Source organism: Quercus suber, unplaced genomic scaffold (assembly GCF_002906115.3).
Source record: "Quercus suber isolate HL8 unplaced genomic scaffold, Cork oak 2.0 scaffold_143, whole genome shotgun sequence".
NCBI lineage: Eukaryota > Viridiplantae > Streptophyta > Magnoliopsida > Fagales > Fagaceae > Quercus > Quercus suber.
This window is the reverse complement of record NW_027069604.1, coordinates 390,042-417,360: the sequence shown is the minus strand read 5'-3', so window position 1 is coordinate 417,360 and position 27,319 is coordinate 390,042. Positions and strand designations below refer to the sequence as shown.

Below are 27,319 nucleotides of genomic sequence, written 5' to 3'. Positions count from 1 at the left end.
GATCATAACACAAAAGTTCAGCGTTTGAAATTCCATTACTTACTACACTATCCCACTAGCTTTACTCCATTTCCATGTGTTCTGAAAATTTTAAAAACACCACTCCATAATTGGAACATGGCACCAGTATACCTTCAAAAGACAACCAGAGTGACACCCAAAATTCTTTTGAAGCTTGATTTTTGCTAGAATTAAAGTTCAAGTATCATAAAATGATTCCAGTCATCAGTCGGGATGACTTTCCTACCACGAAGGCTCCAAAAACTAGCAAAATTTGTCTGAAGCTTAGAGTTTTGACAGAATGAAAGTCCAAAGTGTCATAAAATGATTCTAGTTATCAGTTGTGATGACTTTCCAACTATGAAGGCTCCAAAATGACCAACGAGCCTTTATAGAGCACTATGGTTTTAAGTTTTAACAATGCCACAGGCACCACATCACTCATAAACTCAACAAAGTCTTCTGTCATAACTATTTGAAGTCGACCAATTAATCTGCAATTGGCTGACAACTCCATCTAGGGCCATTTCCACCTTACCTCTAGGCCATCATGTTTATCTCATTTCATTCCATCTTTTTTGCCTTCCCTTGCCCATATGCCGCCCTAAAGTCGAATCAAACTGCTCCTCTTTAATGCAGCAGTCATAAGACTTGACCAACCATTTCAAACTTCATAAAACTAAGAAAAATTTAATAAGATTTTGAATGAAATGGCTAGTTGTATTAAAAGAGCGGTTAAGAAGTATATGAAGAATCTAAACGATGAGTGAGCTACCAACTAAAGAGACTTGGTGGTGGAATGAGGAAATCCAAGTGGCAATTTGATAAAAGGAATAGCAAAATATTGATTTCTTGAAGCTTGAAGAGGAATAGCAAAATATATCATAAACATGAATGTTAAGGTTGTCAATTGCTATATCCTAGTCCTCATTTAACATAACCTTTTGAAGATAACCATTGATTTCTTTTCTTTTGATTAGTTTCTTCACACCCACAAACACTTACCGTCTTCCCTAGCTTTCTTGCTTGTATTGACAAAATACGTTATGCAAGGTTACTGGTGATTGAAGTCCATTCATTCACACTAGATTCTTAAAGAGAAATGCACACTTTGAGTAGAGAATGTGGTGGTCTCAAGAGTGAAACATAGAAGTACATATATCACAGGACATAGCAGCCAATTAATAGTTCTCCCCTTCCTTCAGATGAAGGTTTATTTGTCAGAAAAGGGAATTAGTGATACAAACTTTATAGATGGGAACTATACTCTTGCCAACCTTATAGCGATTTGATGAAATAACTCAAAAGGAAAAGAAGTGAAAAAATGAAGACAAAACCAAAGGAAGACAGTAGGGATCTTTCAATGGTGCATTCTTTGAGGCCTTCCTCACAGTTCAATTGAATTTCTATAAAAGTGATCAGCGACCGTAGCCTCCTTGAATATCAAAAGTAATGGGAGATCATAAAAGGAGAAAAAGAGAAAGTGATTGGGTGGGGAAAAAATGAAACCCACATTTATGCATCCTTGATCTCACTAAAAAGTGCTCTGAAACAAGAATATCAGCTTAATTCATTCCAATAGGGAGTCCTAAACCTCAAATTCAGTTAACTTCTTTTTCTTACAATTGTACTTTATATTGACAAGATTGTCCTAAACCTCAAATCCACTAAAGGAATCTCTAAACTTCACTCACTAACTCATTCCTAGAAGTTTGAATTCATGTATCTATTACTGATATCTTACATTAGATATTCTATCACTTCTCTTATCCGGGTAACGATACACACTTAGAAGACAGCCATATGTTGGTCAAAAGAACATACATGGATGTTTTTTGAAGATGGGATTTTCCTCTTCTGGGAAATAAGTGAATGTTCATGAAAAACAAAACTGATTCAGCAATATTGCATACACCACTTAACCACACCCACATAAATTCTGGGTCACGAATAACATAATTGATGGCATCCTAAAATCCCACAAAAGTATTGTAGAATTCTCTCAATATAACAAGTGTGTTAGTGTTACCCTCCCCAGAATTTTTACTTTCTGTTCTTGTTGCTGAGTAGTGAGTTGCACACACTGACACTCATTAAACAAGCACATAATTTCTCCCTCCCTGCATAAACTAGTATAAAATTTTTTACTTGTGACTATAATTTGACAACTGGGATACGTGTAATTTGCTCAAACACAAAATATGGTTTTAGTATTCTTTCATACTCTATTTCATATCCAGTTAAAAAGAATAAACAAAAACAAAGTCAACAATTAAAACAATGAGAAATCAGAGTAGAAACTAACATTGTGCAATAAGATTTTGTTGCAGAATCAGCAGCTCTGAACTTTGATTGATTGCAGTTTACAGAAGCAGAATCACGAGCTATCTACCCAAAATGGAAACCAGGCCAAGTTAAAGTTTTTGGTTCTTTTGTGTTGGGTAGTTGTCCTTCCTGTTTTGATGATGTTATCAGGAAGGAAGCTCGTTGTATTTGTTTAATTGTTGTTTAATAGTCTTGATTCATCCCAAAAAAAAAAAAAAAAAAAAAAGCTGTGTTGGCAAAGCTGGTTGTTCATTATTCAATTTTTATCTTTTTGTTCAATAGTAACAACAAAATAAATATATAGTTATCTCAATTATCAAAATAAATAAACAAATATATACTATATCTCAAGATTATGATTGATGCATATTAGTAGTGGATGAAAAGATAATATTATTCCAATTACAAAGAAAACCACACATTTTTTTTAAAATTATACTACCTTTTTATGAGTTTATGATCAACTTTCTATTAAAAAATGTGGCAGAGTGGACCTGAGTCTTCCCTGAAGACCCTAACTGAGAAACAAAAACCTCATCCACAAAGTAGGCTTGGCCGAGAATTGAGAAGGGATGAATGAACCTCCCGTAGGAAAGGGATCAGTTGGGCTCATTACAGAGGTAATTCGTGGAGCACTCTTCCCAAGAAGCATGTGGCTCGAATCACTTGTTTAACCAAGAGCTCCTTTATTACCCGCTTTACCGAGAAGACAGTTAAGAAAAAAGCAAAACTCAATCTAACAATCACATCCACATTTAAGGTCATTCTCATCTAATGCCAGCCACATTAAATGCTAATTGACTGGCCTGAACATTAAAAACATCTCTAAAAGTCTACCTTCATGCGCAAGAAATTGCAAGAGGAGGTGTTGATGGAATAAGTATCCCCTAAAATTCGGCTAAGAGCAAAATAGGTTGACATGGAACAAGAGTGGGGTTTAGAAAAATTGAGAGAGAAACTAAAGAGAGAAAGTGAGAAGAGTTATTCTTAAGTGTTCATCCCTCTAAATCCTTATACCCACCTTGAGAAAACCCTTTCCATAAATATATAAAGTTGTGATTCAGTTGGCTCTATCTTTGATTACCTGTTTAGTTATCCTATTGTGGATTTCCGCCTTCCACATTTCATAAATTGGTTCTCTTGATCAAGAACATTCAAAAAGCTTTCTAGATATTATGTTTTTGTCCCCACAAAAAATAATATTAATCAAATGCAAGCTTAATACAGTATATATTTTCATATCTTTTTTTTTTCATAACTAACATTAAACTATATATAAATATAATAAAAAGGCATATAATTTAATAAATTATTGACTATATATATATATATATATATATTTTTTTTTTGGTTTCCAAAGGTGGGCTTTGCACTTGCAGTTAATGTTTAAATCATATACGGTTGGGCTTCAGAGAAGCCCAGCCTGAATACTTGAAGGTTGTGCAGCCCAATTAACAGCTTTTGTACAAAGATAGTTATCACACCTCACTTTTTTTCTTTTTCTTTTTTTTTTTCTTTTTTTTGTTTTTTTTGGGAATGAGTTATCACACCTTTATTTTCTTTTTCTTTTTTTGAGAAAATCACACCTTTATTAAGGTATGTTGGAAACTGGAAAGTAATATAAGATTATATGGGGAACACTATAATTTAAAAGTTTAATCTCATATTATAAGTTTTGGTCCAATTATATTATATTAACTACTTATTTTTATTATTAATATTTAATGTGGGACTTTATCAATGCATGTGTAGGGACTGGATTTGAGCACTTCTACTGTTGAGTGAGTGGACTTAAGTCCAGCTAGTCCAATACAATGAATTTGTAGAGAGCGGGTTCAAGAACTAGGCCCTAACAATCAGGCAACACCCAACGCAGCGTTCACCACCATTTGATATAGACGAATAGAAATTATCCTCAAAGGTTTGTCCTCGGTCCGGTTCGAGGAGCTTGGTGATAGTCCTTCTTTACTCTGAATCCCCCCTTTTTAAATATGTTTCTTCTCCTTATATAGTCCTCTTCCAATGATCCATTTCCTCTACTTGTTGATCATCCATGTTTTTTTCTGACAACCCGTCCCATCAGCCACCTTACCAAAACTCCCAGTGAGTTGCAGCAACCGAGGAAGCACTACTCAGCAACCGAGGAAGCACTACTCAAGAGTCATTTCCCCATTAATGCTGCTTGGACATCAGTCGTGCGCATTTAATGTGGAAGTGACAATTCAATCCTGGTTTTGCTCATCGACCACCCTTCCACGACTGATGTGTTGCGCTTGATCTTTCTCCTTAGATGCCCTGGAGGGCTGCTTTTGATGACTCGTTACTTCTGCCTCCTACGGTCTTGGCTTGCCGGGGACGACCCTGTCCTCAGCAAGGCCCCTGGGCAATTCAGGTTTTCACACCTCATCCTCGGGCATTTCCTCCTCTTTGGCATGGGCCTTGGGCCGAGGTTGCCAGTGGGTCGGGGTTGCCAAATTCTCAGGGCCCACAGCGTGTATATCCAACAAGGTAATTTTTAAATTAAAAATCAATTTTTGATACAATTTAGGGATTAATAATATGAAAAATTAAAATTATAAACTCAATGTCAAAAACTTTATAGTTCAATTGATTTTTTTTGGTATTTTCAACTTAAATGTCTATAAAACTATTTCGACAAGTTTGTGTCTATAAATCAAATTTCTCCCCAACTTTTGAATTACTGAAAAATGAAAATATATTGAAATAACATGGTTTTATTATACTTATACAAACATTCCCGGAGTGCTCAGTGCTCACACGAAATATAGGGATGTGTTCCCAAATCATCTTCCTTTTAAACTGGGTGTCTGAGTCTGAGAGTATGGTCCAAAGTCTGAACTGATACTAACTGAAAAGTATAAAATAATAATAATAATAATGAAATATAAAACGTGGCCATCATTGGAATACAGCACCATAATAAATAATTATTATTAAGAATTTCACATCACATTGCATTGCATAGCATATCAATACATGAAGATATCATGGTATATAATTGAAGAACAGTGAAGTAATATTTATTTATAGAGCAGAGCAGAGAAATCTATAATAGCATAGCCGTCACGGGTCATATGATGGGTGCAATCAATCCCCATTTTCAATTTTTCAACCATATTTTGTGGGCCCCAGCAAATCCATTTCGTCACATTGCAACTGGACCAAACCAAACTCTTCCTCGTTTGACTGCCTTGAACGTTGGTTTGACCACTATTCTATTTTTGATGAATATATTCTTATATTGAAAAATACAAAAGTTTTATAACTAAACTAATTAGCCATTAGTTTTAGGCAAATATTAACACACGCCTTTAAGTGTTAATAATTTATTTAAATAAAGTTTTATGAAAAAAAATAAAAACGTAATTAATATTTTGACAGTTTTTTTTTTTAAATTTTTTAAAAAATTGTATCAAAATTTTTTAAAAATAGATTATTAATTATTGCCCTAAGGACATCCATCAGCATGATTCTTAGTTTTATAACTCAACTAATTAGTAATTTTTATAACTTAACTAATCTTGCAAATGTACTATTCTTAGGTTTCCAAACTCTAACATTGTATTTGGAGCATTCCATCGTATATGTTTGGAAGGGAAAAAAAGATGTTAAATATCTTTTATTTATGGAAAAAGTTAGCATTTGTTAATGAGCCATTTTTAAAAAGTTTTTATACGAAATAAATAAATAAATAATAATTATGTTTTGCTAGTTTTTTTAATTTCTCATAAAAGTAATATAAAAAATTTACTTAAATGGTTTACTAACCATTGCCCTAAGGACACCATTAACATGATCCATCTTTTATTTGTTTGGTTTGCAAAAGAAGAAAAATGTGTTTTTTACCTCTATACCCTCGTGAAGTGGACAAGTGAGTAAAAGGCTAATAAGTAAAATTGTAATTTCCAAAACTTTTCTCTCCATTTTTACGTGGTATGGGCGGATTGAAAATGGTGAGCCTGGTGGATTTAATTTATTTTCCCTTCCCTCCATTTCTTCCAACCAAACAGTAGAAAAACAATCCCTTCTCTCCGTTTCTTTTCCCTTCCCTCCTCTTCTTTCCATTCCAAACACAATGTAAACTTGTCCTACATATTTTTATTGAACATAAATTTTGAAAATTTAATTGTTAGATTACATTTTTTTTTAATGTTTTTGACATGCATGTCAAATTTTGTTCAAAACCGATATTATTTACTATTCAGTCAATAAACTTATTTTTTGTGCAAAATTTTATACCACAAAAAACTTGAAATTTAAACATGTTATTATGACATAACTATTGATCTTTGATCTTTTTGAAAATTTGTAAGCATAAATAATATAATAAGAATACACAATTCAACGAATAGATTTTCAAATTTCACATCCAATAAATAAATATAGGAGGAGTTTGAAGGGTTTTTCTCCAAATCAAACTAGTTTGGAGAGAAACTTTTTTCTCAATCAAAACATCTAGATTGTAAGGACCAGAGAAACTAGCAATCCAATCCTACTTAGAATAGTGGTTAGATCGATCTATCCACAGCCCAAAACAATGAATTTAAGAGAGAGGGAAACAAACAACTAAGGGGGACTCTACCCGAGGAGAAAAATAAGGAAGAAAATGCCAATTATATTGAATGGATGAATCAGTTTTTTTTTTTTTTCTACGAATTGGCCCGAGAAGACCACACTTACATAAGAATTATCACTATTCACTCTCTTATCTCTTAGTGTTCTTCTCGTTTTCTTTCTTTTTGTCTCTTGATCCTTCGGTCCCCTTCACTCTGTCCACCTCCCTTTTCTTATCTCAACCATCCATCCTTTCCTAACATCACTCCTCTCATGACACTTGCTACTTTTTACATCTAAAGAAGGTGGTGGAAGGAGTCTGCTTAGCTGTGACTTACATTGTTCATGCCACTTTCTCATTAATGCATCTAATAAAGCTGTTGCCCACCATTCAATGCGGAGGTGACAGGCTACTCCAAACTAGAGATTTTCCTTATAACCACTGTTTCTCTCTCTCTCTCTCTTCAGATTCTCACTCCTACTTGGAATGCTCCAGAGTACTTTGACTCATCTTTTCCTCTCATCAGGCAGCTTTCCTCCTCGGGTTCGTGGACTGTGATATCCCCACAATTATATTGCAACTCTTCAGATCCATTGTCGGTCCTTGGCCACCCACATAGATGATTTATAGATTCTACACATATGAATCTACAAAGGTTAGGTTGGACCATATATGCAAAAACTTTATATTATATCTCTTCACGGGGATTCGGTCTAATTATCTTGAGTTAGTTTAACAAAATCTATTCACAATAATTATGGTTTTTTTTTTTATTGGGGGAGACTCTCTAAGATCTCTTATTGAAGGCCCTATCAAGCCTAAAGATAAGAAGCTGTTTGTTAAAGATCTTTTGCTTGGCAATCGAGTGGTTGATGAAAGAGTAGTGCCTTTTGCCCCCTGATATTCTTGCAAAGCTCAAAGCTATTCCCATCAACCATCTTATTACAAGAGCGGATGAAAGAATCTGGGTGAATTCCTTGGATGGTGAGTTTAATAGTAAGAATGCTTACCTTGTTGCTGAGGAGGAAAGTGGCCTGGTAGATAGGGAGGCTTGGGCACATTACTAGGTGTGGAAGATTAATGCCCCCTAGAATTAAATCCTTTCTTTGGCTTTGTGCCCATAACAACCTAAAGTTCAACGAAATCCTCGCTCATAGAGGAATTGAGATCTCTCTTGTTTGTCTGAGATGTGGTATTGAATTGGAGTCCATTAGTCACCTTTTAAAAGATTGCCAATTTTTTGTTACTTTCTAAAACAGACTTAGCATTCCAAGTGATTGTATTTCATCCTTCTCTTGTCCCCTAATGGGTTGGATCCACCATAATACCAATTCTAAAGCCTTGGCACATCGGTTAAAAATTCCTTGGAACACTATTTTTTTGTTTGGAATCTGGGCTATCTAGCTTCACAAATATAAGCGAGTTTTTGAACCTAATCCTAGTAATACCTGCATGGACATTGATATTAGAGCATGTGTCTTTAAAGCATCTGAATTTTTTGCTATCTCAAATTCTGGCCCTAACCATCGACCTTCTCATTCTACGATGGTCTATTGGAAAAAGCCCAATGCTGGTTGGGTTTAGTTAAACACGGATGGGTCCTCTCTTGGCAACCCAGGTGCATCGGGTTTTGGTGGCTTAATTTGTGATCAAAATGGAACTTAGATTTGTGGATATGCTCATAAGTGGGTACTGCCATGAGTGTCGTAGCTAAGCTGTGGGATCTTAAGACTGGTCTATCTATTGTTGTCTTCATGGGATTCCCCAAATGTTGTTGTGGAGTTAGATGTGTAGCTGATTGTCTCCTTTTTTGCTAATGACTCTAGAATCAAACCTCATTTGATGTCCATTATTGATGATTGCAGGTTTCTACTACTCCCAGATTTGTCACTACAAGATTGTGCACACCTTCAAAGAAGGGAACAGGTGTGATGATGCCATGGCCAGACGGGGAGTCACTATGGACTCCGATTTTGTGCTTTTGTCCTCTGTCCCTAAAGACATGAGGAATTTAGTTGCTTTTGATGCCTCTGAGGAGGCTTTGCCGCGGTCTATTCCTTGGCCTCTTTAGGTTTGGATCCACCATAATACCAATTCTAAAGCCTTGGCACATCGGTTAAAAATTCCTTGGAACACTATTTTTTTGTTTGGAATCTGGGCTATCTAGCTTCACAAATATAAGCGAGTTTTTGAACCTAATCCTAGTAATACCTGCATGGACATTGATATTAGAGCATGTGTCTTTAAAGCATCTGAATTTTTTGCTATCTCAGAGCATATGTCTTTAAAGCATCTGAATTTTTTGCTATCTCAAATTCTGGCCCTAACCATCGACCTTCTCATTCTACGATGGTCTATTGGAAAAAGCCCAATGCTGGTTGGGTTTAGTTAAACATGGATGGGTCCTCTCTTGGCAACCCAGGTGCATCGGGTTTTGGTGGCTTAATTTGTGATCAAAATGGAACTTGGATTTGTGGATATGCTCATAAAGTGGGTACTGCCATGAGTGTCGTAGCTAAGCTGTGGGATCTTAAGACTGGTCTATCTATTGTTGTCTTCATAGGATTCCCTAAATGTTGTTGTGGAGTTAGATGTGTAGCTGATTGTCTCCTTTTTTGCTAATGACTCTAGAATCAAACCTCATTTGATGTCCATTATTGATGATTGCAGGTTTCTACTACTCCCAGATTTGTCACTACAAGATTGTGCACACCTTCAAAGAAGGGAACAGGTGTGATGATGCCATGGCCAGACGGGGAGTCACTATGGACTCCGATTTTGTGCTTTTGTCCTCTGTCCCTAAAGACATGAGGAATTTAGTTGCTTTTGATGCCTCTGAGGAGGCTTTGCCGCGGTCTATTCCTTGGCCTCTTTAGGGTTTTTATTTTCTTATCTTGATGTACCAAAAAAAAAATTATGATTTTTGATTGACAAATTAAAATATCGATTTATTTCTTTTACTTGTAGGTGAGATTCGATCCCAAGTTACATTAAAGGATAAAAAATGTGTAGTTGTAACAATTTGTTGAATGGAATATATACCTTCTTCTTCTTTTTTGATAAAATCATATTTCTCATTATTTTATATTCACAAACGTTGTATATTTTTATGAAAAAAATTTATATACTTATTCATATATAACTTTCTCTCTCTTTTTTTTTCCTTTTTTTTTTTTTTTCTTTTTGGCTAAATTATATTACTTTCTTTTTAACTATTGGGTAAATCTTGGGCTAATGCAATTGTGGTCCAAGAGTTAATTCACACCATCAACAGGAAAAAGGGGAGGGGAGGTTACATGGCAATTATAGTGGACCTTGAAAAGGTTTATGATAAACTTGAATGGAGTTTTATCAGAGAAGTTCTTATTAATGCTAATCTTCCATTCAACCTGGTGAATCTCATTATGAGTTGCATGTTATCAGTATCCACGTCCATTCTTTTCAATGGTGGAAGGGTGGAGGCTATTTTTCCTTCTAGAGGAATCCGGCAAGGTGACCCTCTATCACCATATCTCTTCATTTTATGTATGGAAGCCCTTGGATATATTATTGAAGAAAAATGAAGTGAGAAGAGTGGGGTCCCTGTAAAAAGCTCTCATAGTGGGGTGGCTTTCTCCCATATATTCTTCCAGATAACTTGGTCCTTTTTGTGAAGGCAGACCATGTGAGCTGCTCAACCATAAGGGATGTGCTTGATAGTTTTTATGCCCGGTCGGGGCAATCCATTAGTGAAAGCAAATCTAGAGTGTATTTTTCTCCAAATGCTGATGTGGACATAAGAGAGTCTTTGCGCGACATATTAGGCTTTCATTCAACTCCTAATCTTGGCAAGTATCTTGGCTTCCCTATAAAACATCGTGGTGCCAGTAATCAAGACTTAAACTTCATTTTGGAGAGGGTCAAGCAAAAGTTGGCGAGATGGAAAGCTAATTTACTATCTCTTGCAGGAAGAACTGTTCTCATTCAAGCCTCCACTTCTACTATCACGGCTTATATTATGCAATGCATGGATCTTCCTACCAAATTGCTAGATAATATTGATAGAGTAAATTGCAATTTTTTGTGGGGCTCCTCGGAAGCTTCAAAAAGAACTCACTGGGTGGGATGGCACAAAGTGACCAAACCTAAAGAAAAAGGGGGTCTTGGAATTCAATCGGTAAAAGGTAGAAACCAAGCTTTACATGCCAAGCTTAATTGGAGATTCCGTATGGAAAAGGATGCGTTATGGGCTAAGAATTTAAAAAGTAAGTATTGTACTAGCCGAAGGTTGAATGCTAGAAACAAGGATAAGCTTCCATGTTCTAGAGTTTGGCAAGCTATGAACAAAGGTAGTAAGGTGTTTGATAAAGGCTTCAAATGGATTCCAAGGAGGAATAATAGCCTAAGCCTTTGGCACGATAATTAGGCTGCAAATGGGCCATTGAGAGACCTCATCCAAGGCCCCTCTTTGGAAGGAGAAGAGTGCCTTAAAGTTAAGGATGTTTTTGGATCAAATGGGTGGGATTGGTCTAAACTCTCAATCCAAATTCCTAATGCTGTCCTCATGGAAATCAAGGCCATGCCCTACTCTCTTAGATCAACAAATGAGGAAGATAGGATGATTTGAAATAGAGCTAACCGAGGTGACTTTGAGCTTAAGTCAACGTATACTTTAGCTACAAAATGTAGTAAGGAGGAGGAGGAGTTCAAGGGCTCTTGGGTTTGGAAGGTTGACACCTTTCCCCGGATTAAGACTTTCATGTGACAATGCTTGCATAATAGTATTAGAGACGTAGAGACGCCTCAGTGAATCTGACCCATGCCTTCTCTACCAAAGGGAAGCCGAGACAATCCTTCATAGACTTAGGGATTTTGAGTAGGCCAAAATCACCTGGAGCAGACTTGGAATTATGTCAAACAACAGCTTCTATAAGGGTAATCTGCACTATTGGCTTGAAAAGAATTGCAAAGACAATGTTTCAAGAGTGAAAGACCAGCCCCCAAGGAGAATAATCTTTCCATTTATTATTTGGCTTTTGTGGAAACAAAGAAATAACTTTGTGTTTAGGAATCGGCCCAGGTAGAACAACATGCACAGTGAATCTTTATTTCATGCGGTTGAGTTTTTACATTGTGTCATTAATCCCAAGTTTTCGGGTAGCAAGCATATAGTGCAGGTCAGGTGGGAAAAGCCTCAACATGGCTGGGTTCGACTCAATACAAACGGTTCAGCCATAGGTAATCTAGGATGTGCGGGCTATGGCGGAATTATTCGAAATGAGCATGGAGATTGGCTAGGAGATTTTCAAGGAATATTGGCGTTACAACCAGCTTCATAGTGGAGCTTTGAGCTCTTCGTGATGGCCTTATTCTTTGTCATAATCTTCATTTGCATGTTGTTGACATTCATACTGATGCGCAAGCTATTGTTGAGGTTGTTAAGAATGCTTCTTATTCTAATCATATTGTTATGCCAATTGTTAATGACTGCAGGTGGCTAATTTTCCAATTGCCCAAGTCCGAATAGGACATTGTTATCGCGAAGCAAATGTTTTTGCTGATTTTCTAGCGAGGAAAGGAGCCCTTCAGGCTAATAGTTTTATTTGGTATTAGGATCCACCTGAGGATCTAGTGGAGTTGATATGCTCGAACAAAGTGGGGTTGTATTGTAATAGGGCATTCCCTGAACTCTCTGTTCCTCCTTAGTTTTTTCTATTTAATGCAATTTCCTCCATACCAAAAAAAAGAAAAGAAAAAAGCTTTAAACCATCTCCCCCTTCGGCCCCTCCTTTATTATCTATCAATAAAGAAGAAACTCGCTTTGCAGTACATAAATTGACTAGACAAATGTGCTATCCTTCAAATAACAATAAGAGTGAAACCTTATGCAACAGCCAAAAATGTAAAAAGAATATGATATAAATGAAAGTTCAATATGGATATGAAATACTCTTGAACGTTTAGACCCAAATTACCAATTCAAACTTTATATCAAACAATTAATGTGCGAAACATGATAATAAGCCAATAACAGAATTAATAGATAATCTAAGCCAAATATAAACACATCCACAACAATAAATATAAGGCAAAGATAAAGGGAAGAACGATGCAAACACACGGACAACACACGATGTGTTATCGAAGAGGAAACTGAAGTCCTCGGCTTAAAACCTCTCCACCGCCCTCCAAGCAGTGATAAAATCCACTAAAGAATGTAGTTAGGATACATGAACAGCAGAAGACCCTCCAAGCCTAATCTACCCAGGTACCTAAGCCCTCCAAGCTTCTTGCTCCAACGAGGTTACGCCAAACCTACTTCTTCTTTAGCTTCCCGGATTCCGCTACTTGACCATAGCATCAACCAATGTATATTGGTTCCTTCCAAACTGCTTCCCTCAGCACCAAATAAACCTTCTCACGGACGTGGGTGTGGTGAGATAAGGATTTGGTAAAAGACCTCTCAAGGGTATGACAATGGAGAGGAAGAGAGTAGAGGAATTTGTAAAGTTTCTTAGATGAAGATTGGGGATGAGGGAATCTTGTTTTTCTCTAGGATTTTCTCTCACAAAAATTCTCTCTAGAAGCTCTCTACATTTAGTGGGTATAAGGGTCTATATATAGTGAGGTGAGATGAGAATACGAAGAGACATATTTTTGCCAAACAGGGTAAATTGGCGGCTTGGTCTCGCGGCTTGTCCAAGTCGTGAAATCAAGTCATGACGTAACGGCCTGGCCAGCCTGGGACTTTTGTCCTGTAGTGTGACAGCTGGCGCCACCCTTCAGCTTCCCTGCATGCATCACACGTGCCTGGAGTTGGCGACTTGCAGCCGCGAGCCACCCGCGAGTCCTAGCCGCGAAGCTCTGCTTCTTTGCACATACTTGAGCTTCTCTTCACAACTTCTCACACACTACCCTTACAATAATCCTACCTAAATACAGGGTTACTAAGTGCTTAATTTACAAGCAAATTGATACGGAATAAAGCCAACACGATGGTTGATAATTTTCAACCTTACAATCTCCCTCTTTGGCTATTCCGTGACAAAACCCTAAAACAAACTCTAGACTTAACGCGTGAGTTGGGAACAGTTGGAAAACTCACTCACACCTAACTCTAGAATCTGCGAAGCATTAGAACCATAAGAACAAGTAACTCCTGAAACACAACAACACAATAAGTTTATTATATACAGAAATTTGTAATGCATATAGAGTAAGCACAATGCGATCGTGCACAATGGAATAAAGTAATAAACCATGGCAAGACCAAAATAGGTAATCACTATAGCCAAGTGATCACAATGCTCATTTACACTTGAAATGAACATCCGGACATTCAAGACAATAAACACAAGGTAAATTACTTGAATGACCAACACTCAACCATTGCACAATACATGAAGTATGTGCATCTAGGAACAATCCTACAACGGGCACAAGAGTGACAGTACTTAAAAGAAAATGCAAGACATTTAGTTGGAAGTACTGATTTAACAAAGCACAAAGGCTGCATAAAGCATGACACAAACCACAAAGGCCTACAAAATGTGCATAAACAAACCCTTAAAGCTTACATAAGCAACATGGGTACAAAACAAAACATAAAGTGCTGAAACTGAATAACATCATATTATATATGCTGAAATAAACAACTACCAAAAAGATCATCAATATCAACCTTATAACAACAGTAGTTATCCAAGCATAGTATCAAAATTATAAGCACAAACACCATAAACACATTGTATAATAGTGAGACTCCTTCTCAAAATAAGCACTCCCCCTCAGGAACTGCCCTCAAAAGTTCCCCCCCTTTTTGACCAGAATGACCAAAGGGTCACTGCCCCTGGTTAGTGGAGAGGCTGTCAATCTTAGCTAAAAGCACATCAATCTGATCTTGCATTACTATCATCCTTTCAGTCTGCTGACTTTGAACTTCTCTGAGTCCATCAAGTCTTTCCATGATGATTTGAAATGCATCGGGAGGAGGTGCTGCTGATGAAGTTGAGGCTCTACTTCTCTTTCTTTTGCTCCTGGGTGTGACTGATTGTTCTGCATCTTCTGCTTCAGTCTCCATTGGATCCCCTTACTCTTCACCACCCGGAAGACGACTTTGTATCCTTGTAATGGTGAATTTGTTTTTTGCTGACAGTGGAGTCAGAGGACTGATATCTTAAGGAATTCTAACACCCTTCTTTCTGAGGATCCTCATGAGGAGACTAGGAAAGACCAACTTTGCCCTGGTAGTAGTTTTAGTCTCGTCTAAGATGGTGTCATAAATGTGTGAGCTGATGTCAATGATGACTTTCTCCTTGAGCTCCATGAGAAATATAGCTCTAGAATTAGTAAGAGTAGTCATCTTTCTTATGGGATACAAATTGAACATCATGATGGTGGTTAAACATCTCATGTCTACAAGAAAGGAGTTAGTGTTGAGATATTTCCCTTCCTTAGTACCACCAATCCGAGCCTAGACCGTATCTAGGGACATCATCCTGTCTTTGTAGTTGATGAATTTATACTCCTCTAAATCCTCAAGACCAAGGATGTCATCAATGTCATGTGCGTCTAAGGTGAACTCATGTCCTCTTACCCAACAGTTCATCTCTTCATCATGATTACATTTGCATAGAATTCCCTTATCAAAGGATCATAGACTGCAGGTAGATCACTCAACAACTTCTCCCATCCTCTTCCCTCAAAGCACCCTGGAATGAAAGTGTCATTCAAATCATGTAAATCAACAAATCTCTCCTGGATAATGGTACCCTTCATAAAGAAGTCTCTGTATCTCTCAAAGTGCTTGATAGACCTAAATAGATTAGGGTCCATCTTCATTCTTTTGTCAGCTTTCTTAGCAGTTGTCTTCTTCTTTGAAGGAAGTTCAGCCATCTGTAAACAAGCAGAAAAGGCCACAAACAAGACATAGCACAGAATAGGGAAATGCACACACATTAGTAACAAGTTAGTTACACAGTGATAAACAGAGTGACCAGACACAAACACAGAATAAGCACAGTTGATAACCAAACATTGGATATAACAAGTTAGCCAAGGTTAAACTGAAAAATGTAGACAAAATCAGATAAATTTGTTCAAAAACAATGAGTCAAGACCCATTTGGTATGAACAGTGCAAAAACAATGTAGCAGCACCTACATGGTAAGTTGACATAAGAGTCAAAAAACAAATGGTAGTCATAAACACCAAAACCACAACCAAACATATAAATTTAGAACCACAGCAAAAAAAATGCAGAAAACCCCACATTCATATGCCCAACAACAAACTCACAAATATCAAGGCTCAGACTGAGGATAAGTGACCAGCTGTAAACAAAGATTCCAAAACAGTCAATGCAACCAAAGCAATTAGCAACACACACCCAAACTCAAAAATATATGCAAACCCATGGTCGAGCCCCTCAAAATCACAACCCAACAACTCAACACACAGATTCAAGAGAACAATAATGAAATCATGATGAATAAAATGAAGACAAGAAAGCCTATACCTTTTTCTTGATGTTTGATGAAGACATGATGCAGAAAATGAGAGCTTTTTCAAAGAACCACAGAGTGTTGAGAAAGAATTTTTGAGGAGAAGATGAACAGACATTGAACTTTGAGGGAAAAACTGAAAAATAATTTTAAAGTTTGTCTTTAAAACGCAACACACGCATTTTTCGCCACTGGATCAAGTCGCCAGTAAGTCGCCAGGTTAAGCCGCGAAACACTGTGAAGAGAAGAAACTTGAGAAATTTCTCTAAGTGTTTTTCGCGACTGAAAGGTCTACCCGCGAGATAGTCGCGATATGAGCCGCGAAATTCTCTGAGTACTTCTCGCGACTAGACCTTTCACCCGCAAACCAGTCGCCTTACTGACCCGTGAAAACAGGGAAATTCAAATTTTGAAAAAATTTTCTAAGTCTTTTTCGCGATTAGAGCATTTACTCGCCAGTTAGCCACAAAAAATCTCTAAGTGATCTCGCGACTAGGACATGCGACTGGGCCAACCCGCGACTTAGTCGCCAAAACAGGGCAACACTGTTTTTGAAATTTTTGACATTTTTGTAAAAGCAAAGTACTTTCCAAAAACAAATCAAAACACTCAAAAATCTTTTTGTGTTTGATCAACAAAGATTGAACATGTGAAAACACATTTAATCAAGTACAATCACACAAATGAATAAGACATTCATTGAACATAGACTTGTGTGTTGTGTGTGGATATAAAAAATGAGATAGTCCTTGGTCCAATGTGAAGCTTCAATGATCAATTCAATCAAGGCATACACAACTAGCACTAGATAATGTGATCTATCTCAATTATAGAAACGTGCATATATGACCTCCCACAAATACTTGATAACAATTCTATGAAGCTTTACATTTGGCTCCATATTCAACATATCATTTACAATTTTTGAGCAAAGAAAATCTCATTGAGAGATAGATGCCTAAAATTTTTGATATTTCAATTGATGTGTTAGCTTTTGGCTTTTTGGGCATCATTCATACATTTTATTTTGGTCGCTTTCCCTTTTTCCTAGTCGAATACTAGTTTGTGCGACAGGCTTTTGCAGCTCTATATCTTTTTTCATTTGGAGATTTACATTTAGAGAGCTCTTTTAAGCATAAAAATAAAAAGTGGGTGGGGAGATATATAGGCATGAGTCTATGCATGTCTCAAGATCAACAAAATCATTCACTAATCATTTATGACAAGATTGAAGATCTATTTACAACAGTTACATAGATTTCAGAATTTCTTCCACAATGATATGAGTGCATGAGAGACAAGCTAAGCTCGTTAAATGCACAAAGCCATAAGTACAAAGGTACAAGGCAAAACATGTTTTGAGATAAAAACTCAACAAAGTGATCAAACTTTTTGGATTTTCTATTTTTTTTATGTGTTTTTGGATTTTTGACACAAAAATAGTAAAAGATTGATCAAGAACATAACACAAAGAACAATGTAAAACATTTGAACTAAAGACAAACAAAGCCTAAAAACTAGCAAGAAGCACACAAACAAGCATATACACACACATGGGAAGTATTGATGCATGGATACGTTGTAATGCTTATGCATGAGTACCCTTCGTCACCCATACGTCACGTGCGTTTGGGGTGATATCCTTGACGGATCGGGTACGAGAGTTAGGGTTGTCAAACCTTCATGTGAAGCTTTCCAAGAAATTTGTGAACGCACCGATCATCTTCATCACGTCCACTATTCTTGGATCACGTTTTTGGTTTCTTGGTTGCTCACCACCCCAAGTCCTCATATCATTTCTTCTTCCTCGTGACCGAGGAGCACTTGCATTGTTGTCTGCTCTCAGCTTTTGACAATTGGGTCTGATATGTCCTTGCAATCCGTAATAATGACAAACATACTCCATTCTAGGACCCTGCTGCTATCTTGGGAGTGATCTTCCTCTAGTTCCATATCTGGATTCTGATTGATTACTAGACTTATGTAATACCCGTTGATCAGCCACATTCTTCTTCTTTTCAGTTTTAATTTTCTCAGGACTGGACCTATCCACAGTCGTCTCTTTAGCCTTTACAAACTTCACTTCTTTGGTGACATTTGCTAATGAGCTACTTCCTCCGGCACATCCCAATCCGGATTTGTTTGAGGCATGTTTTTGAGATGAAATAACATTATCTAACTTCCTGGAGGAGACCCTATCTATCTTGGCATGAGCTTCCACTACCTCTTGCTCAAGGAATCTCACTCTTGTGTAAGCTTCTAACAGCTCACCATTAAGTGCTTCAATCTCACATTTTGCCTCCTTGTATTGTGCCAGGAGACTTTTGTAATCTTCCTCAGTCCTCTTCATCTTCTTAATGGCTACATTAGCCACCTTAGCATATTCACTGGTCTTCTCAAGGAGTGAGTTGTAAGTCTCTTGCAATCCCACTGCTTCTCCAACTTCCTCATCTTCAGACCCCTCGACTATTCCAATAGACTCCAAATTAGAATGTTCACCAAGCTCCTTTACAAGAATATCCAAATCCTCTGAGGTCTCCACATGAGCAATGGTCATGAACGCGGAGTAATTTCCTTCTCCGTCACAGCTCTTTTCTGAGTCAGAGTTTGATGAATCCGAGTCACTCAGAGTAGTGGCATAGACCTTTCCTTTGGACTTCAAATAGTTGGGACATTCCTTTTTGAAGTGTCCGTTTCCATTACACTCAAAGCAAGTGATTCCTTGAGATGATTGGGAATCTCTATCATCCTTACTTCAAAATTCTTTCTTCTCCCTCCCGAAACTTTGAAATTTTCCTTTGTCACCAAATTTTCCACCATTCTTGAATTTCAAGAATTTTCGGAAGTTTTTTACAAGATACGCTACATCTTTATCCACTCCATCTTCTTCGGAAGAATTATCCATTCTTTCGGTGATGGTTTTAAGAGCAAGTGATTTACTCGTCTTGTAGGAAGGTAGTCCAAGCTCATATGTTTGAAGTGATCCAATGAGCTCTTGGATATTAATTTCATCCAAATCCTTGCTTTCCTCTGTGGCTGTAACTTTTGCTCGAAAGCTCTCCGGTAAGGACCTCAAAATTTTTCTCACCACCTTATTATCCTCAATCTTCTCCCCAAGATTGAATTTCGCAATTACAATTTCATTGAGCTTCCCATAGAATGAATCAAATGGTTCATCATCCCCCATCTTGAGCTCTTCAAATTTGGTGGTAAGCATCTGAAGTTTTGTGTCCTTAACTTTCTTTGTACCTTCATGTGTCGTCTCCAAAATCTCTCAAGCTTCATTGGCTACCGTCATATAAGAGATCCTGCGGAATTCATCAGGAGACACACCACAAAAAATAACATTTAACGCTTTACTATTAGCATTGGCTGCTGCGAGAGCTGCCTTATCCCAAGTGGACTTAGGATCCGTCGGCTTGGTTCAACCAATTTCAACCGCATCCCAAACGGTATCATCTATAGAGCATAAAAATGCTCTCATTCGGACTTTCCAAAATGCATAATTATTACCATCAAAAAATTGTGGAACATTGAGAGATTGAGACCTATCCATCTCAACAAAGGGTCAAGGATCATACTCAGATATTAAAACCACAACAAGTGTACCCGCTCTGATACCAATTGAAAGTTCAATATGGGTATGAAACACCCTTGAACATTTAGACCCCAAATTATAAAATTACTAATTCAAACTTTATATCAAACAATTAATGTGCGGAGCATGATAATAAGCCAATAACAGAATTGATAGACAATCTAAGCCAAATATAAACACATCCACAGCAGTAAATATAAAGCAAAGATAAAGGGAAGAACGATGCAAACACACAGACAACACACGATGTGTTATCGAAGAGAAAACCGAAGTCCTCGGCGTAAAACCTCTCCGCCGCCCTCCAAGCGGTGATAAAATCCACTAAAGAATGTAGTTAGGATACATGAACAGCAGAAGATCCTCCAAGCCTAATCTACCCAGGTACCTAAGCCCTCCAAGTTTCTTGCTTCAACAAGATTACACCGAACCTATTTCTTCTTTAACTTCCCAGATTCCGCTACTTGACCATAATATCAACCAATGTATATTGGTTCCTTCTAAACTGTTTCCCTCAGCATCAAATAAACCTCCTTACAGACGTGGGTGTGGTGAGATAAGGATTTAGTAAAAGACCTCTCAAGGGTATGACAATTGAGAGGAAGAGAGTTGAGGAATTTGTAGAGTTTCTTAGATGAAGATTGGGGATGAGGCAATCTTGTTTTTCTCTAGAGTTTTCTCTCACAAAAATTCTCTCTAGAAGCTCTTTACATTTAGTGGGTATAAGGGTCTATATATAGTGAGGTGAAATGAGAATACGAAGAGACATATTTTGCCAAACAGGGTAAATTGGCAGCTTGGTCTCGCGGCTTGTCCAAGTCGCGAAATCAAATCGCGACGTAACGGCCTGGTCAGCCTGGGACTTTTGTCCTGTAGTGTGACAGCTGGCGCGACCCATCAATTTCCCTGCATGTATCTCACGTGCCTGGAGTTGACGACTTGCAGCCGCGAGCCACCCGAGAGTCCTAGCCGTGAAGCTCTGCTTCTTTGCACATACTTGAGCTTCTCTTCACAACTTCTTACACACTACTCTTACAATAATCTCACCTAAATACAGGGTTACTAAGTGTTAAATTTACAAACAAATTGACACGAAATAAAGGCAACACAATGATTGATAATTTTTAACCTTATAATAAATATTAGCAAATGATATTTTTTTAGTTTACCCGAACCAGTGCCATTGGAAACTGAAACCAATCCAGATCAATCCACGAGGGAGCAACAAAATGTTAGTATATGGGAAACTAGAATCTCACTCAATCCTTCAAAAACAATAAAAAATAAAACTAACACAATCATTACGAAAGCCAGCTTTTCCCCAAAAAAAAATAATAATAATAATAAACTAGTAAAGAAACCTAACTTTTTTCAAGAATTAAAAAAAAAAAATCAGATTTGAAAAAGTACATAAAATGATAGTAAATCTCAAATCTCCCAAAAAAGGACAGTACCTTCTTTTTTTTTCTTTTTTTTTTGAGAAACAAAAAGGACAATATCTATGTCCTACACTCCTACTACCATTATCTATCAAGATCAATTCAACCTTTTGTGAAGAGTGAAGACTCGAATATTAAATGCCTAGTTTTGAGATGGTCCCCCTGTCGATGGGGATGCGCTGTCCCGAATGATAATATAACACACAAAAAATTACTTTTATTACTTTAATATAGGATTTTTATGATACACCTTATATTAAAAACAGAAAAAATCTAACATTATAACACAATAAATTAATAAATTCATTTCAATAATTTTATTTTATTTTCGTTCAATTGAGATCTTTATGTTTCAAATTTATTCAATTAAGTTATTGTGTCAAATTTTATTTAAAAAATTACTATTAAAAAATATTTATCAAATAAAAGAATCTATAAATTTAATACAAATATTTTATAGATTTTTTGTGTGAGATTTTTTTTAAAAAATTTAATTTAATTAGTTAATTGCATGCTCAATAAAAAAAATTTGACGAAATTGGACAAAAAGCTTGAATTGAATAAATTTTAAACTTAAATGACTAAATTGAACAAAGTAAAGTTAGAGATCTTAAATAAATTTCAATCAAACTTGAAGAGTCCAATTTGCATTTTATCCTTTTAATAATATAAACAACCAATAAAAAATGTTAGTCTTTAGACCCCTTAACACAATATGTTTAACATAATATTAAGCCAAATTGATTAACAAGTTTGTTAATTAGATCTAGATTAAACCAATATGTGTAAAACATATATAATATAGAAAAAATAAAGAACACACAGATCTGATGACTCGCGAAAACCTAACCGATAAAAAACCTGGGGAGGATTTAATTTAACTATCTTCAAGGTAAAAACAAATCCATTAGGAAATAATTGAAGTTTGTACAATAAGACTTAGACCACTAACATCCTATTGCTACTTCGTATAGAAAACTTACTACCACAATTACGTGATAGCTTCAAATTTACAGACTATTTATTTGTTTGATCTGTAGCAACCACAAATTCTCCTACTTGTGACTTTGAGACACCTTTCAAAGGTTTCAGATCTTCTTCAGAGTTCTTTATACAGCAACTGAAGCAATCATCAAATTCTTGACGTGAATCTTGATATTGATAACTCTATGTGTAGTAACTTTAGGATCGGTACCCTAACTAATGGAAGTACCAATAAAACTTTAGGAACTAATGGTGTCTCAAGAGTGGTAACTCTAGGATCAGTACCCCAACTAATGAAAGTACTAGTGAGACTTTATGAACTAATGTATTAGAACTTTAATTTGTATATGTTGGCTAATCGTAATCAAAACATTTAATCTAGGTTTAGGCTTTCTCAAAATTTGGATTGATGTATAGTTAGAATCGAGTAATTGCAGGAATTACTATTCAAAATCTGCAAGGCTCGATCGATCGAAAGTTATACTCGATCAATCGAAAGTCGTGCATCAGTAATTTTCTGCAGAATTATTAAACCAGCCCAAGCCCATATGATGTGTAGGGTTAAGTGTTTCACTTCAAGTATAAAAAGAATAACCCTAGCTATGTTTTACAGGTCTTTGTTGAGTTATGTGTTGAATTTTTATGAGATCTGAGATATATTTATCTTCATACACGCACATAGAGTTATCGATATCAAGATTCACGTCAAGAACTTAATGATTGCTTTAGTTGTTGCATAAAGAATTTTAAAGAAGATCTGAAACCTTTGAGAGGTGTTTCAAAGTCAATAGTATGAGAACTTGTGGTTGCTGCAAATCAAAGAAAGAAGTAGTCCGTGGACTCGGAACTGTCACCTGGTCGTGGTAGTAGATTTTCTACATGAAATAGCAGTAGAATGTTAATGATCTAAGTCTTATTGTACAAACTTCAATTCTTTCATAGTGGATCTGTTTTTACGTTGAGGATAGTTATGTTAAATCATCCTCAGATTTTTTATCGGTTTGGTTTTTATGGGTCATCAGATCTGTGTGTTTTTTATTTTTTTCGCATTATATATGTTTTACACATATTGGTTTAACCTAGATCTAATTAACAAACTTGTTAATCAACTTTGCTTAAGATTAGGTTAAACATATTGTGCTAGGGGGTCTAAAAACTAACAAAAAAACCATTTTATTTATCTAAACCAAAAAATATATCTCTCTTTTTTCTCTCTCTAGTATAAATAAATAAAAAAAAAAATTTGTTTACAACATGGTACCCTTCTACCATAGCATGTTTTAAAAAAGAAATTGAGATTTGCCACATCTCAAAAAATATGATTTTTGGTGTTTGGTCTATTAAATGCTAAAAATTTAGAATTTAGTGATTGATACATTTGATGTTAATGCTTTACAAGTATGAATTTGGGGAGGGGTTGAAAATTCAAAATTTTAAAAAGTTAAAAATTAACTTAAAAAAGCTAAAAATCATATATTTAAAATTAGGGACAAGTTAACTAATGTTATAAGGACATTGGTTTTTTTTTTTAAATTAAAAAAAAATTGAATGAAAAAAATGTAATTAATTTGTTTATTAGTTGTTATATTTTTTATGAAAATAATGTCAAAAATTAAGACAAGTTAACTAATAAGACAAAAAGTTAAAAATTAACTTAAAAAAATAAAATCATATATTTAAAATAAGGGACAAGTTAACTAATATTATATGGACATTAATTTAGAAAATATTTTTAAAAATTTCTTATGAAAAAATAAATATATATAAATATTTATATTTTTATAAAAATAATATAAATTTTTTAAAAAAAATAATTTATCAACAATTTTACTGGTATAACTTATTTAAGGAAAGCCTTAAAAAAGAAAAAAAAAATACAAGTGAGAAAAAACATATAAAATAAAAAAGTTAAAAACGTAGTACATAAAAATTAAAAATTAAAGGCATACTAAAAGCTGGACACGGATTCAGCATTGGGGCCACATCAGCAAAACAGGAGCTGACGGCGGCTACCGGCGTAGAAGTAGCCGGTATGCTTTATGAAATGAGAGTACAGGCCTATTCGCTGTGCCTACCTAAGCCTTCTCGGTCTCTCAGTATCACACCCCCTAGCAACATCTGCTCTGCATAAAGCTGCATGCAAAAACTCATGACTCATATGTCACTTTTTTTATGCAATTATGTTTATTGGGCTAAGTGCCCCCACGCACTGCCATTTTTGCCACCTGGTTTTGGGCTTTTAATAATGAGAACTTTTTTAATTAAGATTGTTGCTGATCTGATGCGACTTGTTGCGAGTGTCTCGGATGCCCAAACCAAACTTATTGAAAATCGACTTTTCAGTTCTGCGTTTTTGGATTGAGAGGAGGAGAGAACAGAAGAGACAGGTGAGTCTTTTCACATTATTGACGTGTTATGATTACTGATTTGCTGTCTTTGCTCTTTTATTGCACATTAAATATCTGCAATTACATTCAAAAATTTTAAATTTAAAAAAACTCATCCTAAAATTTTTTTTTTTAAAAAGAAAAATGTTGATGGAACAATTATTGCACAACTTTTACTTTAATTGAGAAATGAGTTGTAAATGATAAATAAAAAATAAGTAATGTTTAAAAAAACTCATCCTAAAAACTTTTTTTTTTAAAATGTTGATGGAACAATTATTGCACAACTTTTACTTTAATTGAGGAATGAGTTGTAAATGATAAATAAAAAATAAGTAATGTTACAGGAGTTAATCATAAACTATTTTATAATATTTTTTTAAATTATTAATGTGGTCAATTTTTTGTTGATTTTTATTTAAATTTGTTATTAACATCATTTTTTTTTATTTACTAATAACTACTAATTATGTTAACAGTTTGTAAAAAATTTTGTAAAAAAATTTATATTTATAGCATTATTCAAATAAAAAATGACGACTCGATATTTTCATTAGCCAAAACTCCCACTTGACTAGTTGTGACAAAAATTATGCAATAAGTTATGATCATAATATTATTATTATTTTTTATTTGGTCAACTTGCATTTCTAGGATTTTTTTCCCGATTACAATTAAGTTTACTGTCATAACAATTTTTCAATTTTGGTTACAACCCACTATTGATCTACAATTTCATCACCCACAAGTCACATTTTGCAATAAAGTTGTGAAAATTTTTGTATTATTATTATTATTATTTTGCTGAGAATTGTTGTGTTATCATACTTACTCTTTTTTTTTTCTTGGGTGAATTTCTACCAATGCAATGGAACTTTGATTCCTAATATTGGAAAATGTGATTGTACATGTGCATGCCAATTTGACTTAATTCTCAAATTATTTATTTGTATCAAGCCACATAAAAATCATGGATAAAGCCCTTGACATTCTATTTGTAAATTTAATAATATTTTGGGAATGTTAGATTATTTATAAGGTTCATGTGAATAAACCAAATATAAGAATCTTGGTTTTTAAATAAATAAAATTTATGTCACATTATGGGCTCCACCTCATTAAAATGATATTAGTTTTATGAATTGTGTTTGTTACTCTAATATTTTCAATCACTACCATCTCAATCCACCTATTTGCAACAAAGGCTACTTGTGCCATATCCACCATTTTATGTAAGAGTAGTTCTTGTTTTACCAATAATGTGTCTAAAACATGGATAACATTCACATTCCACACGTTGGTCTAGTCTTTTTCCTTTTATATTTTGAGTAAAATACAAAATTTATCAATGAGGTTTGGGCTAATATCAAATAGTACTACCAATATTTTTAGATAATATTTATTTTGGTTCATAAGCACAAACCACACTTAATATTGTTTAAAAGATCCCCCAGATCCCATAAAAAAAAAGGACAAAGAGAAAAGATCCCCCAGTACTCCTCCAAGTTTTTTACTTCATTCTCCATCTATGGTTGTTATCCATTTACCATTTGATACCTTAGCACTTTATTGTGCATATATAATAGTCACAATGCCATTACTGTGGGCATGCAGTCAAGACCGTTGTTGGACATATACAAAGGGATCTAAGTTTATCCACGAGATTCAATTTGAGCCCACTCTTGAGACAAACTTTAAATACATTTAATGTCAAACATCCCATACATCCTACTGGCTGCGTACGGTGGGAGTCATGATACAAGGAGTAACATAACTAGTAAATGTAAGTTTGGTTCAGCTTTTTGATATGTGATTCTTGAAAAAGTGTCAATTTCAAAAAGTATGATATAAAACTGAGTTTTTTATGAAAGTGGTAAAAACTGTTAAACTGTAATTGAATACAAATTAATTTTTTATTTTCTTTTATTTTTAATGAATATCATAAACTGTAGTGTTAACATTTTGAAAAAGAACTTGAAATTAGGCTATTGGCTAAAGGCTAAGACTTATATATGATACCCCAGATTATGTGTTTTAGGTTTATTTCTTAAGATTTTGTATTTTTCTCAAGAGATAAAAATATATTTTTTAATTAAATAAAAAAAAAAAACAGAATCATAAGAGAGAGCCTCAATTTTTTCCTTTGATCTTATATAATTTTTTTATGGTTCTTTTAATATAAATTAAACTACACCATTTATTTGTTCCTCAAAAACATAAAAATAAAAACCAACACCCTTTACTATTCTCGGCAAATAATAAAGGCACACATCGCTTTGGAAAGGAAAGCAGCCCATTAACCCGTTTGAGAATCTTGTAAGCGATAGCACCATTGCGCTTTCGGCAAATGTTAAAAAAGACACTGTATTTTTACTGACTCAACGGACAAAAAAATATCACTATAAAGTAAAAGTAAAATAGCGTTATCTCTTTGCTAAAAATTGAAGTAGCATGAGCAGCTTTATACGAGGCCAACCTGCTTGTTACTTAAGTGCTGAAAGTGCTGCAAGTTTCAGACACTGATCCTGGTC

At 35.3% G+C, this 27,319-nt stretch overlaps 1 protein-coding gene across 1 annotated transcript; it reads left to right on the top strand.

Annotated features, from left to right (window-relative positions):
• The first annotated feature begins 9,295 nt into the window (after positions 1 to 9,295).
• Positions 9,296 to 9,777, top strand: LOC111992962 (uncharacterized). The gene is made up of 2 exons (XM_065776832.1): positions 9,296 to 9,440; positions 9,572 to 9,777. The coding sequence occupies exons 1-2, from the start codon at positions 9,296 to 9,298 to the stop codon at positions 9,775 to 9,777; spliced, it is 351 nt and encodes a 116-aa protein (XP_065632904.1).
• Positions 9,778 to 27,319: the final 17,542 nt, after the last annotated feature.